The 26,584-nt window shown below is 34.1% G+C and overlaps 2 protein-coding genes across 3 annotated transcripts; both read right to left on the minus strand.

Moving 5' to 3' along the window:
* Positions 1-846: 846 nt before the first annotated feature.
* LOC125072263 (coronin-7) lies at positions 847-14,463 on the minus strand. Of its 2 annotated transcripts, XM_047682809.1 has the most exons (23): positions 14,361-14,463; positions 13,615-13,998; positions 12,029-12,215; positions 11,126-11,329; positions 10,520-10,741; positions 10,271-10,398; positions 9,947-10,084; positions 8,109-8,660; positions 6,389-6,497; positions 5,936-6,034; positions 5,410-5,530; positions 5,172-5,270; positions 4,811-4,908; positions 4,572-4,685; positions 4,225-4,473; positions 3,630-3,889; positions 3,246-3,367; positions 2,820-2,958; positions 2,509-2,640; positions 2,324-2,398; positions 2,096-2,231; positions 1,879-1,988; positions 847-1,680 (listed from the first exon to the last, which is right to left on the minus strand). In XM_047682809.1, exons 2-23 carry the CDS (start codon positions 13,921-13,923, stop codon positions 1,588-1,590), a joined length of 3,696 nt encoding a protein of 1,231 aa, XP_047538765.1. In that variant the 5' UTR covers positions 13,924-13,998; positions 14,361-14,463; the 3' UTR covers positions 847-1,587. The 2 variants fall into 2 exon arrangements, with proteins under 2 accessions (XP_047538765.1, XP_047538767.1); XM_047682811.1 differs by lacking the exon at positions 8,109-8,660 and having other exon boundaries at positions 849-1,680.
* A 1,621-nt stretch (positions 14,464-16,084) lies between these two features.
* Positions 16,085-24,268, minus strand: LOC125072406 (ras-related protein Rab-30-like). Its single transcript, XM_047683033.1, has 4 exons — positions 23,847-24,268; positions 23,402-23,585; positions 22,685-22,836; positions 16,085-20,854 (listed from the first exon to the last, which is right to left on the minus strand). The coding sequence occupies exons 1-4, from the start codon at positions 24,015-24,017 to the stop codon at positions 20,753-20,755; spliced, it is 609 nt and encodes a 202-aa protein (XP_047538989.1). The 5' UTR covers positions 24,018-24,268; the 3' UTR covers positions 16,085-20,752.
* Between the last annotated feature and the right edge of the window lie 2,316 nt (positions 24,269-26,584).

A 26,584-nucleotide genomic window follows, 5' to 3' on the forward strand; every position in this document is an offset into this window, starting at 1 on the left:
CCAAGTATTTACTTTAAGTTGGTAAGGATCAAATCCATTCCCTATATCAATAACACAACCCGATTACAAAAACCAATAAATAATTCATTACTAATCGCGAGTCTTAATCATTTATATAAGAAAAAATAAATAATTCTTTTTTTTTTAATATTGAAAAGTTTAAAACAAGTAACAACTACCGTTTCAAAGGAAATGTTGGCATAAGTGCATTTATAAATGGAGAATGCTTTAGGATAGAGGGTGGTTTAGGAATCTGTTTGTGTCCTATATGTTTATAAAAATGTTTTTAAAATGTACTTAATTACTACATGGTGTGATTTAGTGAATCAAGTTACAAAATATATGACAGGCCACTAAAATTGTATTACATTACTTCGATGAGAATCTTAACCACATAAAGAGACATAAATGTTTTTTTTTTTGTTTGTTTTATTTGATTTTGTCACGTGACACGTGCTGATATAAATCATAAGTGAAGCAGTTTAATTAATGACCAAAGACATAAGATCTACATCTTACATTACTGTTTAGCAATAGAACAATGACGGAACTGCTTCCAATTTATAATTTCGGGTGATAAGTATCATGTGATGTGTTTTTTTTTTTAAATTATAAATGACCAGATGTCTCACTGTTGGGCAAGGACCTAAACATCATCTTAAACAGGTTTAAGAGTTTTGAAGTTCATTGGTCTACTCCACCTTGTTACATGTAACAGTATTACATCCGACAAAATACAAATTAAGTATGCTCTTGGATATTAGTTATTGTTTTTCGAAAAAAGAAAACATTTATTTCTTTTTATGTAAACAATAAAAAATTGATTTTTTTTTTATGCAAACTATTTTTTTCTGTAATAAGTAAAGACATAAACTTAATTCCATTGTCTCACAAAATAAGATCGTGGTCAACTATTGAAAGTGATATTATTTATTATCTATGCTATAAAGTTACATTATTTAAAATAGGTATACGCTAGAAAAATGTTTATAAAATATCGCATGTCGGCTGAGTATCAAAACACTTAGGGCGGCTAGGTAACCTAGATCTAGGACTCGGGTATCCTTGGATATGGACTAATACCGGACTACTTACTGCTACTTAGACGATATACTTGTGTAGAATAGTCGAGTATTGATGTCAAAATATCAACTATTGACCACATGAGATCACGAAAAATACATTTCAAAGTTCTTTAAAAATGTCAGAACAAACATTGGTTATTTAAGAGACGTCAAGTCTATTTTTATATACTGATCTTTACTCAAGTATACCGAGTAAATAAACTTATATATACTGCACCAGGGGTCTTCACTGATCATATTTAAATTAAAATTTCATTAATATAACCAGAAATCGTTGTCACCTCTGAATCAAAAAGAGTTATTTATAAAATTGAATGTCAAACTGAATACTGTTAAGAAATCTGAAACTCATATGATATATAATTTCATATATGATAAATATAATTTAGTTAAATACTTTTCAATAATAACTGGATATAAGAATATTATAATTCAAATACATTCAGTGAATGTTTCATACGTTCGTTCATTCATTCGTTCTCTTGGAGTCTCAGCAAGATTCTCATTGGTCCCATTCCGACTCGTCGACCCCCTCCATACTGTCCTGTTCCAACTTGAGATTCACTGTCACTTTAGCACTCATTGATTTCATTATCTGTAAAAAAAAATATACAAATAAGTAATTGAATCTTCTTAATAAATAAACATGAATGTGTTTCTAAACCAATTATCCGACTGTTGTGAAATTGGTACCGTTATATGTAGACCTGCAAAGTTGTTTGACCCCAAAAATAGTTTTCTTTTTCTCATTCACTAAAAAAACCAACGTATACTATTAAAAAAATATACTCACGCTCTCCTGTTTATCCTTAGGGTCCATGGGTACGTGAGATTTGATGAGATCTGGTTTGGGCTTCTGCGGAGGCTTCTCCTTGGCCGGCGCGGCAGCCGTGTGACTCGACACTGAGAATTATATTCAGTTGTAATCCACTTTCAAATAGAAACAACATTAATATAAACAGTGCAGTATATAAGTGGTGGTGTGGTGTGGTGTGTGTGTGTGTACGCACGCGGCTCCATGCCGGGCGGCTGCAGGTTGTGCGTGCGCGCGGGCACGCGGCCGCCCGCCAGCCAGGCGCGCGCCGACTGCCAGCTCTGCCACGTCACCAGCGTGGGCGGGAACAGGTCGTCCTGGAACAGCTCGCTCTGGGGAGCGCGCCACCGAGGGCAGAGTCAGCGATACGTCGCGCATCTCGACGTCATTACTCATAGGTGGAGAAGTAAATAATGCCACATACTTTTATCCTGGGCACCGTGAACGACAGCGGTTCGATGTTGCCATTCGTCAGTCTCAGCGCTCGCGCGAACTCCACCTGAATTAGGGATATTTTATATTATCGTGTTGTTCGCACTCAAAATTACTGAAACTCACTACAGGTATGCAGAATATTAATAGGGATGTATATGTAAAACATGTCCGCACCTTCTCCACTGCTAGCAGGTTCTTGGGCAGGAAAACGATGCCCTGGTGCAACGTGGAACAGCGGTGATGAGACAGAGCGCACAGGTAAGGCGCCTCACTCGTCACTTCGTAGCAGTAGATGGTGGAATCACCCTGGAAATTAACGATACGACGAATTAAAATAAATTTAAGATATTATTTTAAATTTGTGTGTATATAATTTAAATATAAGAAACTATATTCCTTTTAAAATGTTCTATATTCCAAGTGGAAATTTGAGAGTGATTGTGTTTGTGAATGTAATTACGTGTATATTCAAAGGAAGTACTCACTCGACCGGTGAGGAAGAGCGTATTGGAGTCGTGGTCGAGGTGTATGTGCAGTATGGCGGGCGACACGTCCAGGCCCACCGTGCACAACGGAGCGCTGAGATCCGTCGCGTTGTACAGCAGAATCTGCCGCTCCGACACCCTTAAACAGTTCAAAAACTGTCATACTCATTGCTTATCTCACATTAGAAAAAATACCCGTCAAGTCCTTGACAAAGACAGAACAAGCAATTATATTAAATGGATGAATCGCTAGCGACACCATAAGGACTGCGATAGAGTGAGATAGATATATTATATTCATGACATTTATAAAAATGGATTCGAAATAATTCCAACACTTCAATTTTTAATTTAACAAATAAGTACTTTACTCTGTTATAGCAAAGCACTGGAACAATGCAATGGCGAGTGGGGGTCAGTACGCACTTGTCGAAGCCGGTGACGACGAGGTGCGTGTCGTGCAGCGCCCACACGACGCGCGCGCCGCGGCTGCCCACGGGGCCCGCGCCGCGCCGCTGCGCCTCCGCCGACGCGCGCGGCTTGAATATCTGCGCGCCACACGGTCATGTGAGCACTCCGGGAGTTAATGGCTCCCCTATATTATATATATGTATTATGGCAGCCTAAGATTTTGATGATGCAAACTATCGACTTGTATTTTTTCGACGTAATATCATAACGTCGCCAACTAATCGGACCAACTGTACCTGACCTGAGCTGTAGCACTTTGAGTCCCACAGTTGACATCTTTAAATGCCAGTCTAAGGTTACAGATAACTCACCGTCAAATATTAATAAAATAAAACTAACCCGTATGTTACCATCCTTACAAACGGTAGCCAAGTATTCCCCACATGTCGACCAATCTAACGCAAATATCTGATCAGTGTGACCGGTCAGCGTGATTTCAGCCGTCGGAGTCTCCTGGCTGAGGTCCCAGATCTTGATGGTGAGGTCGTGGGCGGCCGTGGTCAGGAGATCGGCAGCGGTCGGATGAAAGCGGATTATGTATATTTTGTCGGGATGAGCTGAGAAAGTACGGTTGGGCTCGTTCGTCGATTCTTGGAGACCTACAAAAATAAATATTAGTAAAAATCATGTTACGTCAATAACAAGTTATATGTTGAATGTTTAATTAGTGTTGAAATTGTTTTCAAATTTGGTTTAAAAACAAACAAACAAATTAATTAAATAATAATTTACATTAGTATGAGATAAGCCCAAAAAACAAAACAGCATTAGAAGTAGTGTTCAGTTGACTTTATATTTTAATATTAATTATATTTTATTTAGAAAATTTGGTATTCAGTTTATATAATACTTTTCTTGGCAAATAATTCTTTCTATTGATTTTAAAACTATATACAATGTTTGTGTGCGTGTGCGTGTGCGTGCGCGCGCTCACCGTCCTCGGGCAGGATCCACTCGCGCACTTGGCCGTCGTCGCAGGCGACGAGCAGGCGGCGCTCGTCGAAGGGGTCGAAGGCCCAGTCCTGCAGCGGCGCGGGGTGCAGCAGCGCGTGCGGGTGCAGCGCGGCGGGGTGGCGCAGCGCGGCGCGCGCGGCCGGCGTGCTGCCCAGCGGCAGCTCCACCACGCCCAGGCGCCCGCCGCCGCCGCCGCCGCCCACGGGCACGCCGCAGCGCACGCCGTTGCCTGCGCACGCGCCCGCTCATCGTCCGCACGACTCGACTCAACTCGACACGCTCGACGCGACTCGCGTCGCATTCGATCACGCCGGCCGAGATACTTACCGTAGAAGCCGTTGCACTCGCCGGAGATCTGTCTGCTGATGTTCTTGATGTTCTCCACGTGGGTGGATTTGTGTCCCGGCGTGCCTTTCAGGTGTCGGAACTTGGATACCTTACCTAGAAACAAACTTGTAATTAACTAGGTACAATATCAGTAGCAGTATCCGCAACAAATTTTCTACATGATATTACTTATGTATATTTTTTTCCTCTATTTATATTTATATTCGTTATTAATTTACCAAAGACTGTAGATGTTCTTTTCGTGGTGACGTTGGGCACCGAAGATCGTTTTTCTTCACGTTCTGGACTCTTGCGAGACTTTAATGAATCTCTACGTCTGTAAAAAAAAATCTTATAAATTTCCATAAAATATCATACTCATTTCAACTGTAAAGTTTGCTATACTCTGTTCCAACCATAACAGGAAAAAAGCCAAATAAACAACATTTGACAGCAAATTGTAGGTAAACGGTAATAAGATGGTAAGTTTGTGAGTGAGGTAATATATGAGGTAGCAGGTGAATATGCGGTACGATGCCTTATGTGAGGAAAGGAATAGTCAAGGGGCTTAGTATGCGAGGGGCATAGGAAGAGCTGTACCGGAGCGGCGCGGGCGAGGCGGGCGGCTCGTCGTTGGCGACGCTGGCGGAGCGCGCCTCGTACGCGCGCCGGCGCTCCGCTATCGACTGGCTGCTGCCGCTGCCGAGCGTTCATTTGAACAGTTAAAAATAAACTCTCCACTGAGACTCATTTTAACCACTAGGGAAAATTAACGCTCCTCACTAATTTAAACAAGATTATATTTATAATTTCATGATTAATAATAAAAGTAGCTCACTCGGTAGTCTCAAACATCTTTCTCCGCTCAGCGGTCCCGGGTGTCTTGGGCCTGTATCCCGAATCCGAAGAGTTCACTTCCTCTTCCAAACTCGTGTCAGATTTCCCATTTGTATATTCTTCTGTTAACAAAATTTAATTCAATAAATTTATTATACTTTTTCTATTCACAGACTTCACAATATCTAACAGATTGAATCCAGTGTGGTTATAGACTCTTATATTGTATGATTAATTGACGTTTATAATTCACATGCTCTATGATACATATTGTAATCAACTAAGGAAATTCCAATCTAAAAAATCCAATTTAATTAGATACAATTAAAAATTAATGTATTTGAAAAAATACAGATTTAATTTGTGATATGTCATAAAAAAAAACTGTTTGGAATTTCGTTCTAAATCAAGACTGTCCAGTCAAGATACTTTCCCAAAATTTATTATATTATTATGACGTATTTGCAGTAAATCAAAAATGCGGGCCCCGGTTTGGCCAGACCTGTTTTAAATAATCAATTGATTACCCTTGTTCGCAGCAACTTCAACATCACTCGTTGGTGATAATGACTTCTCCTTCTCGTCGTCTCTGACCGGACGGGCATCGGACGCAACAGGAGATAAACCTGTAGGCAATATTTTTAATACAAAATAACAAATGGGTGCCAACTAAATCAGTAAACATATCCTATATAAAATCCTATTTTATTAGATACTAGTTCCCATCTGCGATTTCACCTGCGAATTGAGAGTCAAAGTTTCATGCACCATTGAGTACTTAATATGTGAAATCGGCCACTTTTATAAAATTGGTTATATTGTGATGGATGGAATGGATGGATTGATGAAATCTATAACATTAGAAACCTTCCATCAATAGAGTGTAATAAACAAATACAATGTAACCTTACAAATTAAAACTTAAAAAATAATACTTGAAACGAAATTGGAAACTCCTTAAATAAATGCATTAAACTGACCTGAATCAGACTTGGTGAGTCCGGGCACGGCCGGCACGGAGAACACCTTGTCGAACGAGAACTCTTCGCTCCCGGCCGACGCTGAGAACGGCTTTGGTCCCAAGCGAGGCTGGAATGTTACAAAACATTGACAATATAATTACTATTTTAATATTAAATACAAGATTCTTAGTGCTGATATTTCAGAATCTAATTAAGATTTTATTGTACACAAATAGCTTAGATATCACACAACTTGAAGTAATGCTAACTCTTTTTCAAGTTTGGGATTAAAAAAAAAACAGACACACAAAAAAAAAAATAATATAAGAACCAATTATAAAAAAAAACAACAATTTTATAAAACACACAGTACAGTTATAGAAAATCATAAATATATACATAACATTAGGTAAGTTTAAAAAAAACAAAACAAAACAATTATTAGACACATGTATAGATGTAGTGAATAATCCTTTCCTTTCGTATTTTCTCGGAAATGTTCGTTTTTGTCTTACTACTTCACTCGCACTCAGTACCCATCGAGACAACGTAGGGAACGGTCGCATTGCAAGAGGAAGTATCTATATAGAGTAGTTAATACCACAGAAATATTTTGTTGATATTTATGTTAGATTTTTTGATAAACTTCATGGACTCGTGTACTAATGCAGGCCACCTATATTTTGATATACTTTTTACATTTTACTCTTGTCTGTCATTTTTGTAAATAATAAACATTGATTTTATTCGATCCACATTAACAAATCATATTTATTTATATTAATTCCTCTGCTGGTATTTTTTGTTTTATGTTGAGGTGTCTTTTTTGTTATGTCATAGTATTTTTAATTAATTACAAAAATTTATTGTTATAAAAAGATCTGCAAAATCCTACTGTAGTTTTGACTTATAGTTAGACTTTTGGGGTTCCAATCCTTATAGAATCATTAGATCATCTCAACCGGAATTTAGTTTTTATCAGTGCGTTTTATTGAAATAAAACGTCCTCGGTAACTAGTTATATTTTTGTTTACCTAACGAATTCTTTATATTATAGAATCGTGGTGGTTTTAACATCTCATTGTAATATACGTCAAACGGGCAGTTTGACATTTGACATTGATAAATAAAGTATGCGATTTATTTGATACCTACACGTAATTTAATAATACAGTAATTCATAGACACATCGGCACCATTCGGGTGTTATCGTTGTTCCGAGTTTTGCCGATAGGAAAGGATTATTCACTACATCTGTATCTAAGCTGAAGATTTTTTTTTCCTTATATGGTTCGAGGAAACTTGCATGTATTAATAATGCAACCTTTTTGGAGCATCATGTTCAAATAATCTCCGAATCTTCTCCTCAGTAGGAGATTTACATACATTAAACACAGTATTTAGTTTTCTCGTTTTTATGTAAACACAGACATGAAAATTCTAAAATATACTCGAGAGAGATGCTGAAGTCGATGACGCATTGGCTATGTAAGCCATCACTTGCATAACGAGCATACACAAGCTCACTCAACCTTCAAACCGGAACACAACAACACTAAGTACTACTGCTTGAAATGGTTTAAATTTCTTACAGCGAAAATACCTATAGGTGGTGACCACTTACCTTCAAGTGGCCCATTTGCACGCCCTACTATTAATATAAAAATATATATATATTATTCAAACAACATAAATAATATTTAACCAACACCAACCTATGCAGGATATATAGAAATACCTTATAACCAGACCCAGGAACGGATGTTGTCCTCGGTTTAGGTTTGGGCGCTTCTGAGACCTGGTCGTCAGAAGATCCAGCTTCCGATATGGACGACCTTGGCAAGGGCTTAGGCACCTGAACGGGAACACCATTTATGTAACTATTGCTTCTCGATAGGGACTCGGATGAGTCTGAACTCTCCGTCTTTTCGAGAGACTTATCGGACTTGATAGTCTTCTCGGTATCTTCATCGGTCTTTTGTGTTTCGACGTCATCTTCCAGTTTTCTGTCGTAATCGTGACCGTTATCAGTTATTTTCTTGTGGATGCCGTTCGTATCCTTGGAATAGTCTTTCGGTTCCGATTTTTGTTTCTCCATTCCTTTGATCAGGTCTTTGACGTTAACGAAGTCTATTCTATCTTCATCTGTGGGTTCAGGTTGCGTTGGTTTTTGTGTTTGCTTCAAGGGTTCCTCTGACTTCTGAGTTACGATTGGTTTTGGTTCAGTTTTCTTTGGCGATGGCATTGCTAATATCGCTTTGACGAATTCTTCGAGGTTACCTCTGTGTGTCTGGAAAGAATATATTTTAATCAAGTCAATATTTAAAACTTATACTACTATTATAAAATAAAAATAAAAAAAAAAACAAAAATTACTTACTTTATGTAATGTTACTACCAAATCCTCTTTTAGCACTAACTACACAAAGCTTTTAAAATAAATATCACAACACACAAAAATAAGAAGAAAATTAAAAAAAAAACACACCAACAACAAAAAAATTAAATAATATTTTTTATTCCTAAAAATTATTAACCAAACCGTAAGAACGAAAAAAAAAACTCCACCGACAAAAAAAAAAACACTAATCATGCAATAAACGAAAAAATTTATTAAATATTATAAACAAGATATTTGACGAAATGATAAATCTAACTTGATATAAATTATGTACGTTTACATGCAAAAATTAAAAATTAGGGAATTAAAAATTATAATAAAACATATAACTATACTAAAGGCACGGTAACAGAATGCTTGTACATTGAAAATCATTAATTGCATTATAGTGGCGGGAGGAGATACATAAACAACGTTGGCCTTGAATTAAGATGGCATTCAAGTTTATTTAGTGAAAGAAAAGTAGTGAATAATTTATTCGTCAAATGTTTTTTTTTATTAATGAATGATATAATTAATAACTTTTTACTGTTAATCTGATTCGATTCTAATTTTTACAATATACTACTGAGTTAATTTAGTTTTGGTTTATTTTTTATTACCATTTTTTTCGTGAATTTAATTTATTAGTTAATCATTGTTCTTGCGTTTATAGAGCATTGTGTCAATATCTAAATATTCTGTGGTATTGGAATTTTATGAAAAAAAATATTAAAGTTCGTTTTTTTTCGGAACTTTGGAAGTAAAATTAAAGTAAAGTTCTTTCGGTAAAATGGAATAATCTATCAATTTAAAGTTTGTTTATCTTTTCTCCTCTTCTGGAAATTGGAATTGGAATGGACTATTGAAAGATAATAACAAAAAAATTGCGGGTATCTGAACCGACACAAAATCTAGCTAACTACACACGAAATAATATGGAATCTTATGGGCGGCAGGCGTTTATGCCATTCAAGGAATAAATTTCACTATATAATGAAATTCTCACTCTCTATTATATCAATAAAATTGAGGCGTATATAGCGCAACGGCTTACGGGCCACCTAGCGATGTATAAAGTGGCAGGTTCGATCCCGACCCTTGGCCCACTCCTACAGAGCACAAGCTTCAACCGCACCAAACGGAGGGGTGAATAGGAGGAGCAGTGATGCCTCAAAACGGGACATCAGGCGTACCTGCGCGAGGCGCTCGTCGGGGTGCAGCGACACGGTGGGCGGCGCGCAGTCCTGGTGGCGCAGCCACATGGGCGCGCTGAGGTACGTGAGCGCGCCGCGCGTGTCGGGGTACAGGTCCGCGTGGTACTCGCGGTAGCTCTGCGCACACACGCCACACGTCAGTGCCTCTGTACACTTATGACGTTGCTTTACATGTTTTTTCAGGGGCTGACTCTATCCAGCCGATCGACACTAGTTTAGAAATATTCTAGAACTCCTTTTCGGTTAGTTTAATATAAAAACTAGTTTATTTTTTTCATACTATCGACTTAATTTATCACGTACCTTCCTCGGCACCTGGTACATGATGGGCACGACCGAGGACCCAGCGAGTTGCAGGACGCGATTCACTTCACCCTCCATCACTCGGAGAGCACGCTTCGGGACTAAGCACGCCCCCTTAGTTTGTTCTCCTGTAAAATACAATTTAAATTAAATAATAGAGTCCCTGAATCTTACCGAATCCTACGAGCCATTTTTTTTTCATATTTTAATTTAATTAATTCCTATTTACCTAAGAAAATAAAGACTCACCAGAATGCCTCAATCCCTCAATAAGGTAAGGCTCCCGATCGCTCAACTCCATGTACAGTATAGTCGTATCTCCCTTCCCGGCCAGGAACAGCATGTTAGTGTCGGGGTCAAACAGGGGCATCAAGACACCCGTGGAACAGTCCAGTTCTAACGTTTTCTGGGTTTGCGAGAGGTTACGAATATCACGGATCATTATCTGACGAAGCCGAGCCGAATCGAAACCTGTGAATTAATTTCAATTACATTGTAAAACATTGGCGCACCTTGGGGGATCAAGACAAGACGCGATCTTATGACGTCGTATCCCCTCTCCCCCGACGAACCCAATTCCCTAATGCGTCATATATTTATTGTTTTTTGTTTTGTCTATAAACTCCTTCACTAACAATTAATGTCAACGCTTCACGTGACGGTCATATTTTTTGTAATTGTATATCATCTGTATTTAGTTTCTTTTGAGGATTCACTACACTTGGCCACTTACTAATTGCTAGTTTGCAATTCATATAAAATCCTTATTTCGTTTGGTATTCCACTATGATATGAATTTCAAATTACCAATTTTGCAAGCAAGTATGTCACAATTTAAATAAAGAATAATCTTACCCGTAGTGAGAATTCTGTCAGTGTCTCCGAGCCACACGAGGCGACTGTCCTTAATATTCTGGTGGCTGTTGGCGACCCCGAGCACGGGACTGTCGGCTCGAGGATCCAAAATGCGAACTTTTTTGTCCTTGCAAGAAGTCGCTACTAGCTTTCCGTCCTTCTTCCAAGAAGTAGACTGGATGACTTCTGTATGATCTTTATTTACTAAAAAACAATTAAATATATATTATTATTATTCGTATATGTGTTTTTCTAAGCATGAGTGCTGGTATTTTTTTAAATCATTTATAGGCATGAACGAGTTAAAAATTCTTATTTAGTACTTAAATAGTAAATAAGTTTTAAGTTAATCGTGAAGAAAACGACATACAAGACGACATGTATTTAGAATGGCAGTTTTTTGCATGGTGATGGCATTTTCCAGGAGTTTCAGTAATTAAATAGTGTAGATGGTTTGGAATTACTCCTGTACTGGAGAGTACCAGTGGAGAGCATACATATTTACAATTAGATATAATTGGAAAACGATATTATAATCAATATTGTCAATGTTTATATCGGTAATGTATTTGACTTTACTTTCTATCTGTAAATTGGTGTTTATTCAATTACAGATAAATAATTGTTATTTATTGTAGACAGTATTATACATACTTAGAATAAAGGAAATCCTATAATGTAATTGAGAACTAAGTAACTAAAACTAATAAAAAATAAACATCAGTATACATTATTTATGAAATGTTTTAATCACAAACAATGTCTTCGTTTTACAAATGTAAAATCAATATTGACAAAAAAAGACGAGACAGTGTTAAACTAATAATCAACATGTTTACAAGTAAGACTGTATTACTCTACTGTTTATATATACATATTTATATTTAAGATAATTATTCTTACCAAAAGCCTCCTTCTGTGTGGTCAGATCCCACAGAGCAAAGTCATGTCCAGAGGCAACATGTATGAGACCATCTGCCACTGGATGAAAGCCCACATTCTCTACCCTGCGCTGCTTCTGTGATAAAGTACACTCAGGAACCGATAGAGATTCCTTGAGTCCCTCTGGCGGTATATGCCATACTTTTACCTAAAATTAAAAAGACAACTCAAATTTTGTAATCTCAAGTGTGTAAGAGTCGAAAAAGGAGACGAAAAATAAGATATTTTTAATGGTTATCATCATAATATTACAAATATCTTTTTAAATGCATTATTTAATTGGCATAAGTTTAATTTTCATAGCTTATAATTTTTAAAATAATTTCATAAATAAAAGTCCATATCTATTGTATTGAAATTTTTCTTTAAATGCATTATGAAAGGTGAAATTTAAGCAAAAATTATGAAAAATTATTAACATACAGATATAAATTTTTATAATATACATGATACAGGTTCATTCATAAAATAAATTCCAATACTAATTATTTTCATCTACTGATTATTGTATATTTAAAAATAATTGTAACACTAGCAAATCCAGATGATAAATACAATATAAAAAATTTATGGAAGTTTAATTAAAATAAATATAATAAATAACTTTATCACTTTATGTTTCTAACATTATCTATAAAACTAATGAGATATTGTTACAACAGTGCAACAGGAAATTATATTAATTCCATTGACGAATACAAAATATCTAAACAATAATGTACAAAGACAATACCACATTTTTAGGACAGGGTGTATATTATAAAATAATCACAAAGATCATTATACATTTATTTAAATAAGGAATATTATATGGTTCAACATTGCACGGATAATAAGAGCTTGGGGTTAATCATTGATATTTACGCAGGATACATAAATTTAATTGTATATGATTATAACATGTTTATGATTGATTAAAACCGTAAGGAAGATTTAAATCAAATGTAATCTTTTATAATTGGCATTTGAAAGTTTAGAAATTAGAGGCTATTTATAAGTATATTAAATGCTAATAATGTAAAATTTTAATCAATTCAATATATATATGTACTAAAACAAATATAATGTTTATGTAGATTGTAATGTTATACACCACACATAAAATTTTCCACAATTAATTGGTACCCATTTTTATATCCGCTTGCAAAATAAACACCACACACACTAATAACAGTGATTATAATGTACACATAAAAGTAATATTATGTATAGTAATTGTTTTTGATTAAATGTAAACAAAATTATTAAAACAACTAGTAGTTCAAAACTAATTTTATATTAAAACTACTTTTAAATTAAGCTTTCAAATAAATCTGGCAGGTTTTTCAACCCAGCATTTAATGTGCATCATAAAACAACCGGTAAATTCAATTTCAATGCTCTATTCCACATGTAGGTTAACAAAAATCTGTTGATCCTCCTCTCGAGCAATGAATTATGCTAATTCTAAATCTACTAATGAGGTTGTTTAATAACTGTTAAATATATGACGAAACATAATAATTCAATTTTTTTTTTTATTGTTTAAACATCCAACAATGACTTACCAATGAGTCTTGTGATCCTGTTAAAAGTAGACCATCGTGAAATGGAGAAAAATCCATATCAGTGATAGTATCGGAATGTGCATGTAACAATGGCATTGTTTTGCTCTTCCTCCCGCAGTCGTCTAGAGGAAGCACTGCCATACTGGATCCTACATGCTCCCAGTTAAATGCCATGAAAGCAGCTGATGCACATATATTGTTCCCGTAAGTCTGATATGACCCGACACAAATGTCCCGTATACATGCTTCGGGCTTTGGCACAATGGGTGCTGCATTTTTATACTTAGAGGCTTTAAAACGCCAGGCCATTTTCAGCCAATTTTAAAAAGTTATCAGTCTTTTATATATGGAATGTAGATGAGCCTCGCAAGAGGCTGACGATATCTGAAATAATTTATATATTAACTATCTGTATCCGTTTAATCATCAGACTTTTTTGTATTTAAAAGTTGTAATTTATAAATAAATAAGTATGACATCGAAATAATTTTTTAAAAAAATTAATCCTGCTTTGTGTATTAACAATACGATTGTAAGAAATTAATTTACTTTAAAAACAGCTACAAGTTAAACGTTCTAAACAACAGTAATTAATAAATATTCTAAACACTTTGTTTTGAATAACTTGTCCCGGTCGCGGCCGGAAATACTAGCAACTTCTATAAGTTCACTATATTAACTGAAAATATTTTATAAATAACTTTAGAACACTGCACTTATAGTAAAAAGATACTTTAATAACTCACCTTTGCGAGATATATCACTCTGAAACAGATTTCCGCTAGATAGAAGACACTCCCCCTAAACGTCGGCCATTTCGATTGAAGCGACGTTTTGTATGGATCAATAATACAATTACAAGTCGATGACACTTACAACAAAGGTAACTTAATTTTATAAAAATAAAAAAAGGCAATGTATTTTTAACGTACGTATGCGTATTTGTATGGATGTAGTATTTCGTGGATTTTTATGAAAATATATCTTTTTAAACGACATTTCAGCAAATTATTTAACTCTTAATAAAGATGGTTGAGAATAATATTTAAAAACAAAACACTTCATATTAGAATGTTTTAAAATTAAAAAGGAACACATGTTTAATTAAAATATAATAAGTTTAATGAAATACATTTGTCCATGAATGTTATTAATATATTTTTAATAGAACTAGCAACATTGATAATTAAATAGAATAGATGAACCAAAATTCAAAACGCAGAGATAAATAGATATTAATACCGAAAATGTGTACAACTAAGGGCGCTGACCGATTTTAATAATAAATATATGCCATTAAAAAGCAGGCACCTTAAAATAAGATATGCTATAACAATGATACACAAAGCACGTCTGTGGAGAAATTATAATAATTTAAAAGAACATTCAACATTGAACAACATCAAAATATTTTTACATTTAAAAAATATTAATACTCCTTTCATTTCATGTTTTATATAAACATTTATTATACAGTATCAATTTTTTATTCACTTTATATCTATTATTTATATGGTACGTGCTGTTATGTCCTCGCCATTGATATAGTTTTTAGCCATATAGTGAAAGTAAGGACTATTCCATGGCGAAACTGGTAACAAGTACTGTGTAGAAGATATTTTACTCCATATGTATGTGCCCAAACACATATTTTTTCATATTTTATATTCTGCATATTTCTTATGATACAATTTGACACCAAATAGTATTTTGGTGGTAGAGCTGGTGCTAGTCCGTTTGGATAGGTGCCACCTATTCTGTATATGGTCTAACGCCAAGCAGCAATTATTAGCGTTTTTTTGTTCAGATTTGTGGGAACCAGTATAGCTACAGTAAAGTACATAAGGTCTTAGCTCCCAAGGTAGGTGGCGCATTGGCTAAGTTAAGAATGATTATTATTTCTTACAGCGCAAATGTCTTTGGGCGGCGGTGACCACTTACCATCAGGCAGCCCGTTTGAATTCTTATACTATAAGAAGCAAATAACTGGAATATTCCCAGGTATCGAACCCTGGTCGTTGGAATCTGGAAGCTACAGCCTTATAAGATAACCAACGAATCGTTTCACGTATCCACCGACCTCTGCCATACAAATTATATCATTAAAAAAATTGTAATGAAACTTTATTCGTGTTAATCGATGATAAATTTATTTGTCATATTAAAAGCACAACTATTTATACTTTACATATAAGAGACAATTTGAAAGTTTTAAGCTTAGAAGCTTTGATTATTCATATATCTAGCTAGACTTACAAAGCTGAGAACGCGTCGAAAAAAAAAAATAGTAGGCAATATTAAGTATACGCACACTAGTAGTAATATGACGTTTGGCAAGAATCAAGCGTAGCTGTCACGCACACCAAGATAATAAAGTTGGCCCGCTTGTTTTAGTTCATTTGTAGTGCGACACTATCTAGATACATAAATAATCTAAGCATAGAAGGAAATAAAATTATTTATCTGAATTAAAATTACAGCTACGAGCATATTATAATAAAACAAAATCATATCAAAAGTGATCATTTGATTTATTGCATTACAATAATTTAGTTCTTTGGTGATATATTAATTTCTATGATCGATGACACGAAGATATTAAGTAGCTATTTCAGATCCAATTTGAATTGAACATTTGATTAAGTAATAATAATTATTTAGCATTAACAACTCACTGGTCTATCGAGCTATGGTAACTGTCAAAAATGTTGAATTAAAAATGAGATCTTACTAGAAAAAAGGTTTTATAGTGGTTGCATAGAAAGTAATTTGTATTCTTTTTTCAAAGATCAAATAATGGTCGTTAAAAAGATATAAACTACTGTGTAACTATTCACCCGCTATATATCCTTTATTAGTAAGACTGCTGATATATGTATTTATAGTTCATTATTTTAAATGAAATTAAAGCTAATATATACATTCAAAGGGAACATCTTCTTACTAAATAACCTGGCTAATGAGTTCTCAGGAACATAACGATTTTTAAACTAAAAATTTGTAGGATAATGTGTAGCTAAAAATTAGATGGGAAAACTATTAAAAAAGATAAACCATTTTCGTTATATCCCATATATGTACAAATATCAATAGAAGTCCTCTACACACTGTAGTGGTATGTTGTTAATGCAATAAATGTTTCCATAATAATAGATCTCAGTTGGGTCGAATATAAAAAAATATACTACTACTTGCAATGACTGCTTTAAGTACCCAGAGATAGTCAATAAACTATTTTATTGAAGTATCGTAATTTGGTAAGTATTTATAAAAAAATTCATCAAAACCAATGTTTCACTGATGTTCCAAGCCTTCCTGTCAACTCTTGTTGTCCCCTTATTACATCTAATATTTCATATAAACTACACTGTTAATTAATTGATACCAAATACCTCTTTATTTTTAAAATCGCGTTCACATTTTGACAGTTACAAAGGCTTAATAAAAATAACACATGAGAAAAGGCTACAAAAATCTAATAGATTATTAGCAACCCTTCGATATTCATCGAGACGATTCATTGCACGATTATCACTATACAACAATGACATTAAAAATAAATCGAAAAAATCTGACACCAAAGTGCACATAATATCAATGTGATGATAAAAAAATATAGCAACATTACATGAAATCCAAAAAACGCACCTAATATTGCAATAAATATTAATAAATAATTAACATTAAAGTAAAATTAACATGTTATGGGCACACATTATAACTTTCATATAAAAATAAAAAAATAATAAAAATTTAAAAAAAATATATCCACAATATGTGATGACTGTACACGAAAAATGGGCATAAAAAGATAATTATTATCTCTAAAGGTCTGTTTACACATGCACACTGCACCGTAAAATTTTAACTAAAAATTAAGGCTTGTGAATTTAATACATAGTGTGAGTTTATCGTAAAATTGTACACATATGTACATTGCGTATTACAATAAATCAGTGAAGCCGTTTCTTTTGTACACAATCTCAACACTAATTAGGCTAGACTAAAAATTTTCCTATCTCTTTAGTTACAATAAATAAATATGTTATATATAATATATCTTACAGTTGTGTGGATAAAGTATACGTCTGATTTTAAAAACAACCGTCTTTAGTACTGCCAAATTAGTATAGTTCTAAGAAAGTATATAAAAAAATCGGCAAGAATATCTTAAGACTGAAGGCGTAGATTAAAATACATATATTTATTAAATATAAAAATGGAATATTCTATTCGACACTAATTTTGGCTACGATCCTCTATGTTCTCACAGCCACCATAAAAGGCTTCTTGGGTACATGTGTGAACTGGCCTTAACACATCTAACAACAATGATAATTAGATAGACAGTAATACTTAATATACAATACAACAACATGCCTATTTTAAGATAATAATTCAATAGGATGGTAAACAATACTATGATAATTAAAAAATAATTAATAACCTTAATGACTAACGAGTCATTTCTAAAGCATCATTACTTCAGTCAGACTGAATACTGAATGCTCATTGGTCGCTTATAGCGTCATCGATGGCCATCCACCAATGGCCGTTCAGATTGAAGACAAAGTAATTAATCTAATTTTGATCAATGTTTCGAGGCAAGTTTAGCACAAAGATGATCATAACTATTTAGTTAACCCAACAACAAAATTGTAAAATAAAATATATTTTAGCTTAGATTGAGTCTACGTGTAACCACTCAAATCACTAGCTAAGATGTTTTATTTTTTTACCTGTGGTTGAGGTTCATATTATATGTATAAAATTAATACTTTCAATGGACAATACATCACAATAATAAAATATATACATATAAAACTTCATCTAATTATCATTGTGGTATTTACAATCTATACATATAAAAAGAAAATTCCTTTGTTTGTCCCGTATGTGTTTCTACACAATCATCCGATCGAGTTCAAACTTTGTACATACCTTTCGTTTCTGATACAGTACCATCAAAGTACAACAGACGGCGAGTATCGGATAATTGTTTACAAAAAATATATATTAAATAGACATTGCAACACATACCAGGAATTAGCTAGTAATAAATAAATTATAGTCAAGATCGGGCATTAGTCTAATACATAATAATTATTAACATTAAAACCTACACATTGTCTAGTTAACCTTTCACGGACTACTACACTAACAAAATTAATAATAAAACAATTTAAATTGCAACAGCAAATCCGTTAACTCGACAACTCTATCACAATCTCATGTCACAATGATATGCCTCGACTTCATATAACGATAAATAAATCAATGTATATGTCACCGGTTAATCTTAAATATAGTTCGATTATAAAAAAAAATGGCGAATAACTTGACGAATAATTAAGAACGAAGCATTTGCATTAATTGCATAAAGATATTTATTATTTTATAGTCAACTTCAAAGGCAGGAGGACTTAAATTTGTTGATATAATTCAAATTCTTTAAAAATTCTACCTTGATTGTAGGGTAAGTTGTCATCGAAACATACGAAGGAAATTATTAAATTGTTTAAACGAGAAAATATTAATCAAAAATTGTTTGAAATACACAATATGCCAGAGCTTCAAGCAAATCATAAGAATTAAGTATAATATATAAGATTCGTTTATCTTTACTCCTCCGACCATTGAAATATACTAAAAATCAGGTTAAGTTAGTAAGTGTACATTTTAACTGAAATACAACCGTGATATTGTAAAATGAACCTTCCGTTCCCAATTTTTGGCAGTTTCAGAGCAAATCTCATTGTGATATATAAGCACCGTGAATTTATATTCAATCTAGTGAGGCTGTGTACTGTCAAAAATAAAGAATAGAACGTTCAGTTATAAGGATAACATAATTATATAATACAACAATAAAACTAATAAAATAACTAACACACTAACCAAAAATACTATACATTTTCATCTCCAACCTCACAACCTTTGTCAATGTCACTTATGAGTAAAATGTAGGTTAAAAAAGGGCAAATATTGAGAGCAGCCACCATAATTATTGCAACTATACCAATCGCACGTGTCTCTAGTAATATGTATACAATGTTTTATTATGTTTTGCTGAGCAGGCTCAGGCTGAGAAGGTACCGTGAAACTTAACTTAGCAAACACTGCATATTAAGGTGATTAGGAGACTCGAATTAATGCAGCATTATGAAATAGGCTCCAAATCTTCTTAAAAGCTACAGTCATTATGAAAAGCGCAATTAGAACAATATATTATTTCAAATACGACTGGCATAAAATATGTTAAATTATTAACTGTTATGGCAACTACTCTTTGCTAGACTTATTTGCATTAAATATAAAAAAAAAATTATAGTTTTTTCCTATGTTAAGTATCCATAACATTTCCGGAAAAAATTGTATTGTAAAAATTAAACATGAAATTGTGACAAAGTGTATTCTTAAAAGCAATGGAATGATTTCAGCTCTACATTAAAATATTAAGTTTAGAGTGTTTTTATAGAGATAATTTATTTCATGTTTTGTGATTAAGGAAAAATAATTAAAAACTTTTCTATAAATGTGTAAGACTGAATTAATACGATTTTAATTTATAACTTTCATTTATCTTAGTAAAACCACCATTTATTTAATAATATTTTAACAGCGACAAACATCACTATATAATAGCTCAGTGACTCTCCTTTTACATCCCTATAGTATTAGTCTTCCTAATTATTTTAATCCCTTGCTCTATAGTTTTTACTTTTACATCATGAAGAATAAAGACGAACTGCACAAAATCGGTTAAATTAGGAATCGCTTTATTTAGCCTTTGCCTATATATACTACTTTTAATAATATAAAAGTAACAGCAGTATCACTAAATTAACGACCAAATAAGTTTTAAGCGGTTTGTTTAACCAATCATAACATATATTTTGTATTTTAAGTTATATTCATTCAGACCTACACGTAAATATTAATTATGCGTGCATTGAGTTTTCATATCAACGTGAGAAAAAAAAACCATAAACAAAACCGACACCTAAACAAAAAAACCACGTAAAGCATGATAACAAAATCCTCGATTATTCATCGTCGATACTCAAAAAATAAATTAACTCTATAAAACAACGAGTTTTACAACACTAGTAATATCAATGAGATAAATTCGTTAGGTTTACGATCGGAGACAGCATGAGCCATCACCTACAGATGTCGTCTTGCCGTTGATTGGACCTAGGCTGCCGTCATATTTGGGCAACTCCTTGCATTTTGCTTGCTGAAATAGAATATATAAATAAATTATTTACATTATCTGTCAGAAAAGGTGCTTTAACTTATATTTAAAAGGAAAAACCTGCAGTTATTTTCATTGAACCAAACTTCACTTAAACCTATAATATTTTAAATGATGAAGAGTTTATATTGACATGGACAACAATATATAAAAAAATTGTTATTTACAATACCCAATACGTAACTTTGAGAGTCGCAGTCTTGATGCTCGAATGAATCGGTATTAATTTAACTGCTAACTGCTAGCTAGTGCTATGCTGTACTACACACTCATCAGATATTCTACCGCCAAACAGAAGTACTCAGTATTGTTGTGTTCCGGTTTGAAGGGAGAGTAAGTCATTGTAACTACAGGCACAAGGGACATAACATCTGAGATTCCTAGGTTGGTGGCGCATTGGCGATGTAAGGAATGGTTAATATTTCTTACAGAGCCATTGTCTATGGGCGATAGTGACCACTTACCATCAGGTGGTCCATGTGCTCGCCTGCCGACCTATACCATAATAATAAAAAAATACTTCTTGGTACCATTACTTTTTGACAAGTTATTCATAAGGATAACTCATTAGAGAAGAGATAACTCAGTCATAACACAATAATGATCCGCGTTTGTTCATTGATGGTGAGACTATTATATTAAAATACTAGACACCGGTCAACACAGACGGAAATGAAAGACAACTGCATGTCGCGGAGATGAGTATGTTGAGAGGAATGTGTGGTGTTACGTGAATGGATAGAGTAACGAATGAGTATATAAGAGGAAGTTTTCAAACTCTAACTCGAAGAGAAGCTATTTGGAAACCGGCTGTCATGGTATGGGCATGTTATGAGGAGAAATGAGGACCATATTGTGAAGAAGGTCTTAAGTATGGATGTTGACGGAGATAGAAGAAGGGGACGATCAAAGAAACGATGGATAGATGGTGAACGATATGGCTGGAAAGAATGTTACCTGTGAGATGACGTCAGACAGATATGATATGATATATGGAAGAAGACATGCTGCGCCGACCCCAAATAAAATGGGATAAGGACAGGAGGATGATGCCTAGTCACCGGTCCGGGCTTTAAATGGGTAGAGTAATGGTCTCCTCAAAACATTTATACCGAAATATATACGACTCTAGTTATGCGGCGCAAGACAGTAAAGCTCTCGGTGAGAACATTTTTTTAACATCTTCAACAATCATTGTCATAATTCAGCCATTTCCCCGCAATCGTTATGAATTATGCACGTAAACCATTCTCGTAATCACTCTATCCATTGTTGAGAACCATATGAAAAATTGTTCTTCAACTGTTGGAGTTTACTATGTTCAAGCTGACAGACAGATAGACTCAGCGGAGGGGGGTGCGATGCGGTGCTTATTTGGATTTTCTTTTTATAATATGTAGTAATTAAAATATGTTACTTGAATAAAATCCGCCAAATCAAGCTTGAAGCGATAATGTCCTTTTGGTCCAATATGTCCACATAGGTTATGATGGATGGATATAAAAAGGTCTACACCAAATGCATGTGGTACACTGCCAATGACGTTGGGATCAAGACCACTTCTCTTGGAGAGTAGGGGGATCGGAATTGAAAGTATATCCCTCCACATAAGGAGTTTTGCGAAATGCATGCGAGAGTGTCCCTTATCCTCCTTATTAATGCCTCGGATGCAATATGAAATGATGCATTCACCAGGTTTAGGTGTGTGTAAGAATCCCACATAAACTGAATTCCCCCTTAGGCTGGCAATCTTCTTAAGGTTTACAATAACAATAAAAAAATTAAGTATTAAATTACATATTTTTACTATACCTCCATTAGTTCAACAGCTATCTCCATAAACAGCCTTTCCACATTCTCTGCTTCTTTTGCCGATGTTTCTAAGAAATACATCCCATGTCTTTGTGCAAAATCTTCTCCTATATGCCGAGGGATTTCTCTGTCCTCTCTATCAGTTTTATTACCTTGAAAAAAAAGAATAGTTTTTTAACATAGTATGGTACAAAGAAGAAAATGACAAGAAATTCATCAAGACCAAAGCACTACTCAGCCCTAGCTGAGGATTATAAAATAACTCCACAGCTGCTTCCTTACCTACCGTACAAGATCCCAGAAATTTATTATACATAAATTTTAACAACTTTCACATATGTTTTATATAGGACTTTAAGCAACTTCTGTAAATTGTAGTTTTCAGTTACAAAGTGGTTTTTTTTCATTATGTGAAAAAGTATCCCATGGGCAGATAAGGGTTAAACATAATACTTTTTCAGACCTACCAATTCACTATGTTCTTCTTCACTGCTGAGCATGATGTTAGTAAAGAAAAAAAGTATAATTACAATATAAATAATATATTACTCAACAATATGCAATACATTCTCTTATTGAGTGGTGTAATCATTTACATAATACAACAATTCAAATTGTATACCAAAGCATAAAACAAAATAAAAAACCTATGAAAAGATATATGTTATGTTTTTTATAAATAACTATAAGTCGCAATATTTAGAAATAAAAACTTACCAACTAATATTCTAAGAACCTTATGACTAGCATATTCTTCTATTTCTCTGAGCCAATCTGGCAAGCAGTCGAAGGTAGGCTGGCAAGATATATCGTACACCAATATCAATGCATGTGCAGAGCGGTAATAACTCTGAGTTATAGATCTAAATCTCTCCTGTCCTGCGGTATCCCATATTTGTAGCTGAAAGTGTGTACATATAAAAAATTACTTTAAAATTTCTATACTTTAAGAATTCTTGCTCAATAACAAAGCTAGTCAATTAATAAGATTCAGCCTTTAAAATGTATGTTATTTAATTTTTATATTACTCTAAAAACATTCCTTAAGATTTCATTGTATGTAAAATTTTGCATTTATAACTATGAAAAAAACTTGGTAAAAAAACCAAATATAGTAATTGAAGTATTATATTAAAGGCATCGTGCGTAATATCCTGCTCACCTTCACTTTCTCTCCGTCGACTTCCACAGTTTTGATCATAAAGTCAACACCAATTGTAGCACCTTGGCCTGGTGGGAACAAGCCCTGTGTGAATCTTCGCACTAAACAGGTCTTACCGACACCAGCATTACCCACTAACACAACTTTAAAAAGAAACTTATAATCTTCCATTATGAGCACCAAATAACATTTAGTTGAAAACTAACTGAAAGGAATTACAATAAATTATCTCCCCCGTTCACTGTTACGCTTTAGTGAATTGACAGGCATTACATTAAGATATGATGCTGATATTCTATCAACCCGATTATTGTACGATCAAATAAACATTATAGATAAGATTAAAATATTTTATTTGGATTTAACATCCGTTTTGAGATGCGAAAACAACACACACAGTATAATATAATAATATTATGTACTCTGTGCCCTGTGCTGTAAGTGTGACAGTAAGACCAAACATAGAGAGAATAAATATCGACGTTTCGAAATTATTCTGCCAAGTTTAAAAATAGTATACCACTTGTAAAAAAGTAGTAATCTTAATGAAAAGATTTAGGTATTAAATATTTTTCAACGGTGATTTAAAAATGGTCTCCGCTGACCTATTACAAAAAGTTTGTGGTCCGATCAGAAGCCATAGAAATGAGGAGGCATAGCATAGCACTTTACAGAGTGTTCGTGACCCACTTATAAAATTTAGATTAAATAAAATTTCTGCTACTTCTACTCACATTTTGAAAGTGCAGGTGATTTGAGAATAGCTTTTAACTTGGCTAGAAAAGTTTCGCAAAAATACATAATTTAATTAGGTACAGTTTGGGACCTATGGACAAATTGTAAATACCTCACGCAGGAAAAATCTGCGGCTAGGCATCTCGGAAGGGCCTGAAGAGTTTGTATTCAATTATGCCAGTTATATTGACACCCGAGAAAGACTAAATCACTGAACACGCTCGAATTTCTAAATACATTAAATGATGGCATCGTTTAATGCCAAATTACACAAAGTTCGTGTTTATAAAAAGAGCGTCTGTGATCGACAGGTTTGCATCGAAGGCCGCCCGAATGGTAGCGAATTATTCAACCTTAGATCTCAACGATCACGAGGCGATGTATCACTACGCATTCAGTGTGCCATGGAATTTTCCGCTGATATGGATCTTTCTTCCAGCGTTTCTGATAACCAAAGTGCTAATTCATCTGAACCAAGCAACAGTTCTATATCTTATTGTGGTGCCTCGATGGTAATAATATTTTGGTATGATGGTAACGGTGCGTTGCATCTCTATTTTCACGTTGACAAATCTGAAACGGTTTTTGATCGACACGACGATCGCGCTTCCACCTCCTAAAGTCCAGAACATGTTTCTGGTAATCTGGACATGTGGCGGTGGTCGTAGAAGTTAAGCTCATGAAAGTTCGCCCGAATATCATTTCTTCGATCTACCTGACATCCATCCATATGGCTGACTTACTAAATAGCCTGGACTCGTTGAATTAAAATAAACGCAACCAAACCATAAGATTTCGAATTAGCATTTAGCAGTTTTTAGCTGATTTACATTAAAACTTTAAAGCATAACCTATCTCATAACGGTCTACGCTATCGAATGCAGAACTGTCCGGTAAACTGAGTGAAGAGGTTTCGGTCAAACATATTCTGAAATCCATATCTTTGAAAAGTCCTAAAGTACAGAAACCACCAATTTGAGATATTACCGTTGATTCAAATTACTTGGAAAATTATTCTGTATAGTATAATAATATATTTTCGATGCTTCTACACACAGCCACATACTTATTGTACGTGCTCAGGTCGCAGGATACATGATTTGACCTTATTGTATGTAGATAGAGATCTTTGTATGAAGCATGAAGATTAAATAAACTAGAGTATTAGATAAATACAACGATTTCAATTTTAAATGGTTTTAAAAGGTACTTCTAATTTATTTATGACTATGCGGATCACCATTCCTAGCCTTTCGTACAGTCATTGTGGAATGGATAAAACAGAATACACGCACTGAAATGATTAGCAAATGATTGTAATGTTAAAGCCGTGACTCCTGAAGAATATAAGAGTGAATACATTCGTAACGCGTTTGTTGCTGGGATCACATCCCAAACAATACGACAGAAACTCTTAGAAAACACTACCTTAAGTTTAGATGAGGCCCTAAATCAAGCGATTGCTTTAGAAACTGCCGAACGAAATTCTCAAGGCTGTAAAAATAATTATTATTTTAATCCATATGTTCTTTCTAAGCAAGAACAAGAAACGTCAACTCCACAAAACTTAGCTGTAGCAAATTATCCAAGAAAAAACATTGCTTCGTTTGTGGTGTCCTGCCAACTCTGCTCCAAAACGGTTCATTTGGCCAATGTCTGCCGTAGTAAAGAAAAACTTAAATACGTTGTAAACGAAGATGCACCTGTCGAAGTTGCTACGATTTCTGCCGTCTCACCTTCTAGTTTAAAAAGAGCTACGGTATCAGTAACAATTAACGATTACGAAACTGATGCACTTATTGATACTGGTAGTCCAGTAAGTTACGTAAGCGGTTCTTTAGGGAAAACAATAACCCTGAAAAGAAACCCTTGTCAACAGGCTATAACTTTAGCCTCACTTAATCAAATATCTTTTGTGGAAGGTTCTTGCGTAGCGACAATTAAAATAGGGCAACATATTTATAAACGTCAGCCACCCTTAATTGTAAACAATTTTTGCGAGA

This window comes from Vanessa atalanta, chromosome 21 (assembly GCF_905147765.1).
Source record: "Vanessa atalanta chromosome 21, ilVanAtal1.2, whole genome shotgun sequence".
Lineage (NCBI taxonomy): Eukaryota > Metazoa > Arthropoda > Insecta > Lepidoptera > Nymphalidae > Vanessa > Vanessa atalanta.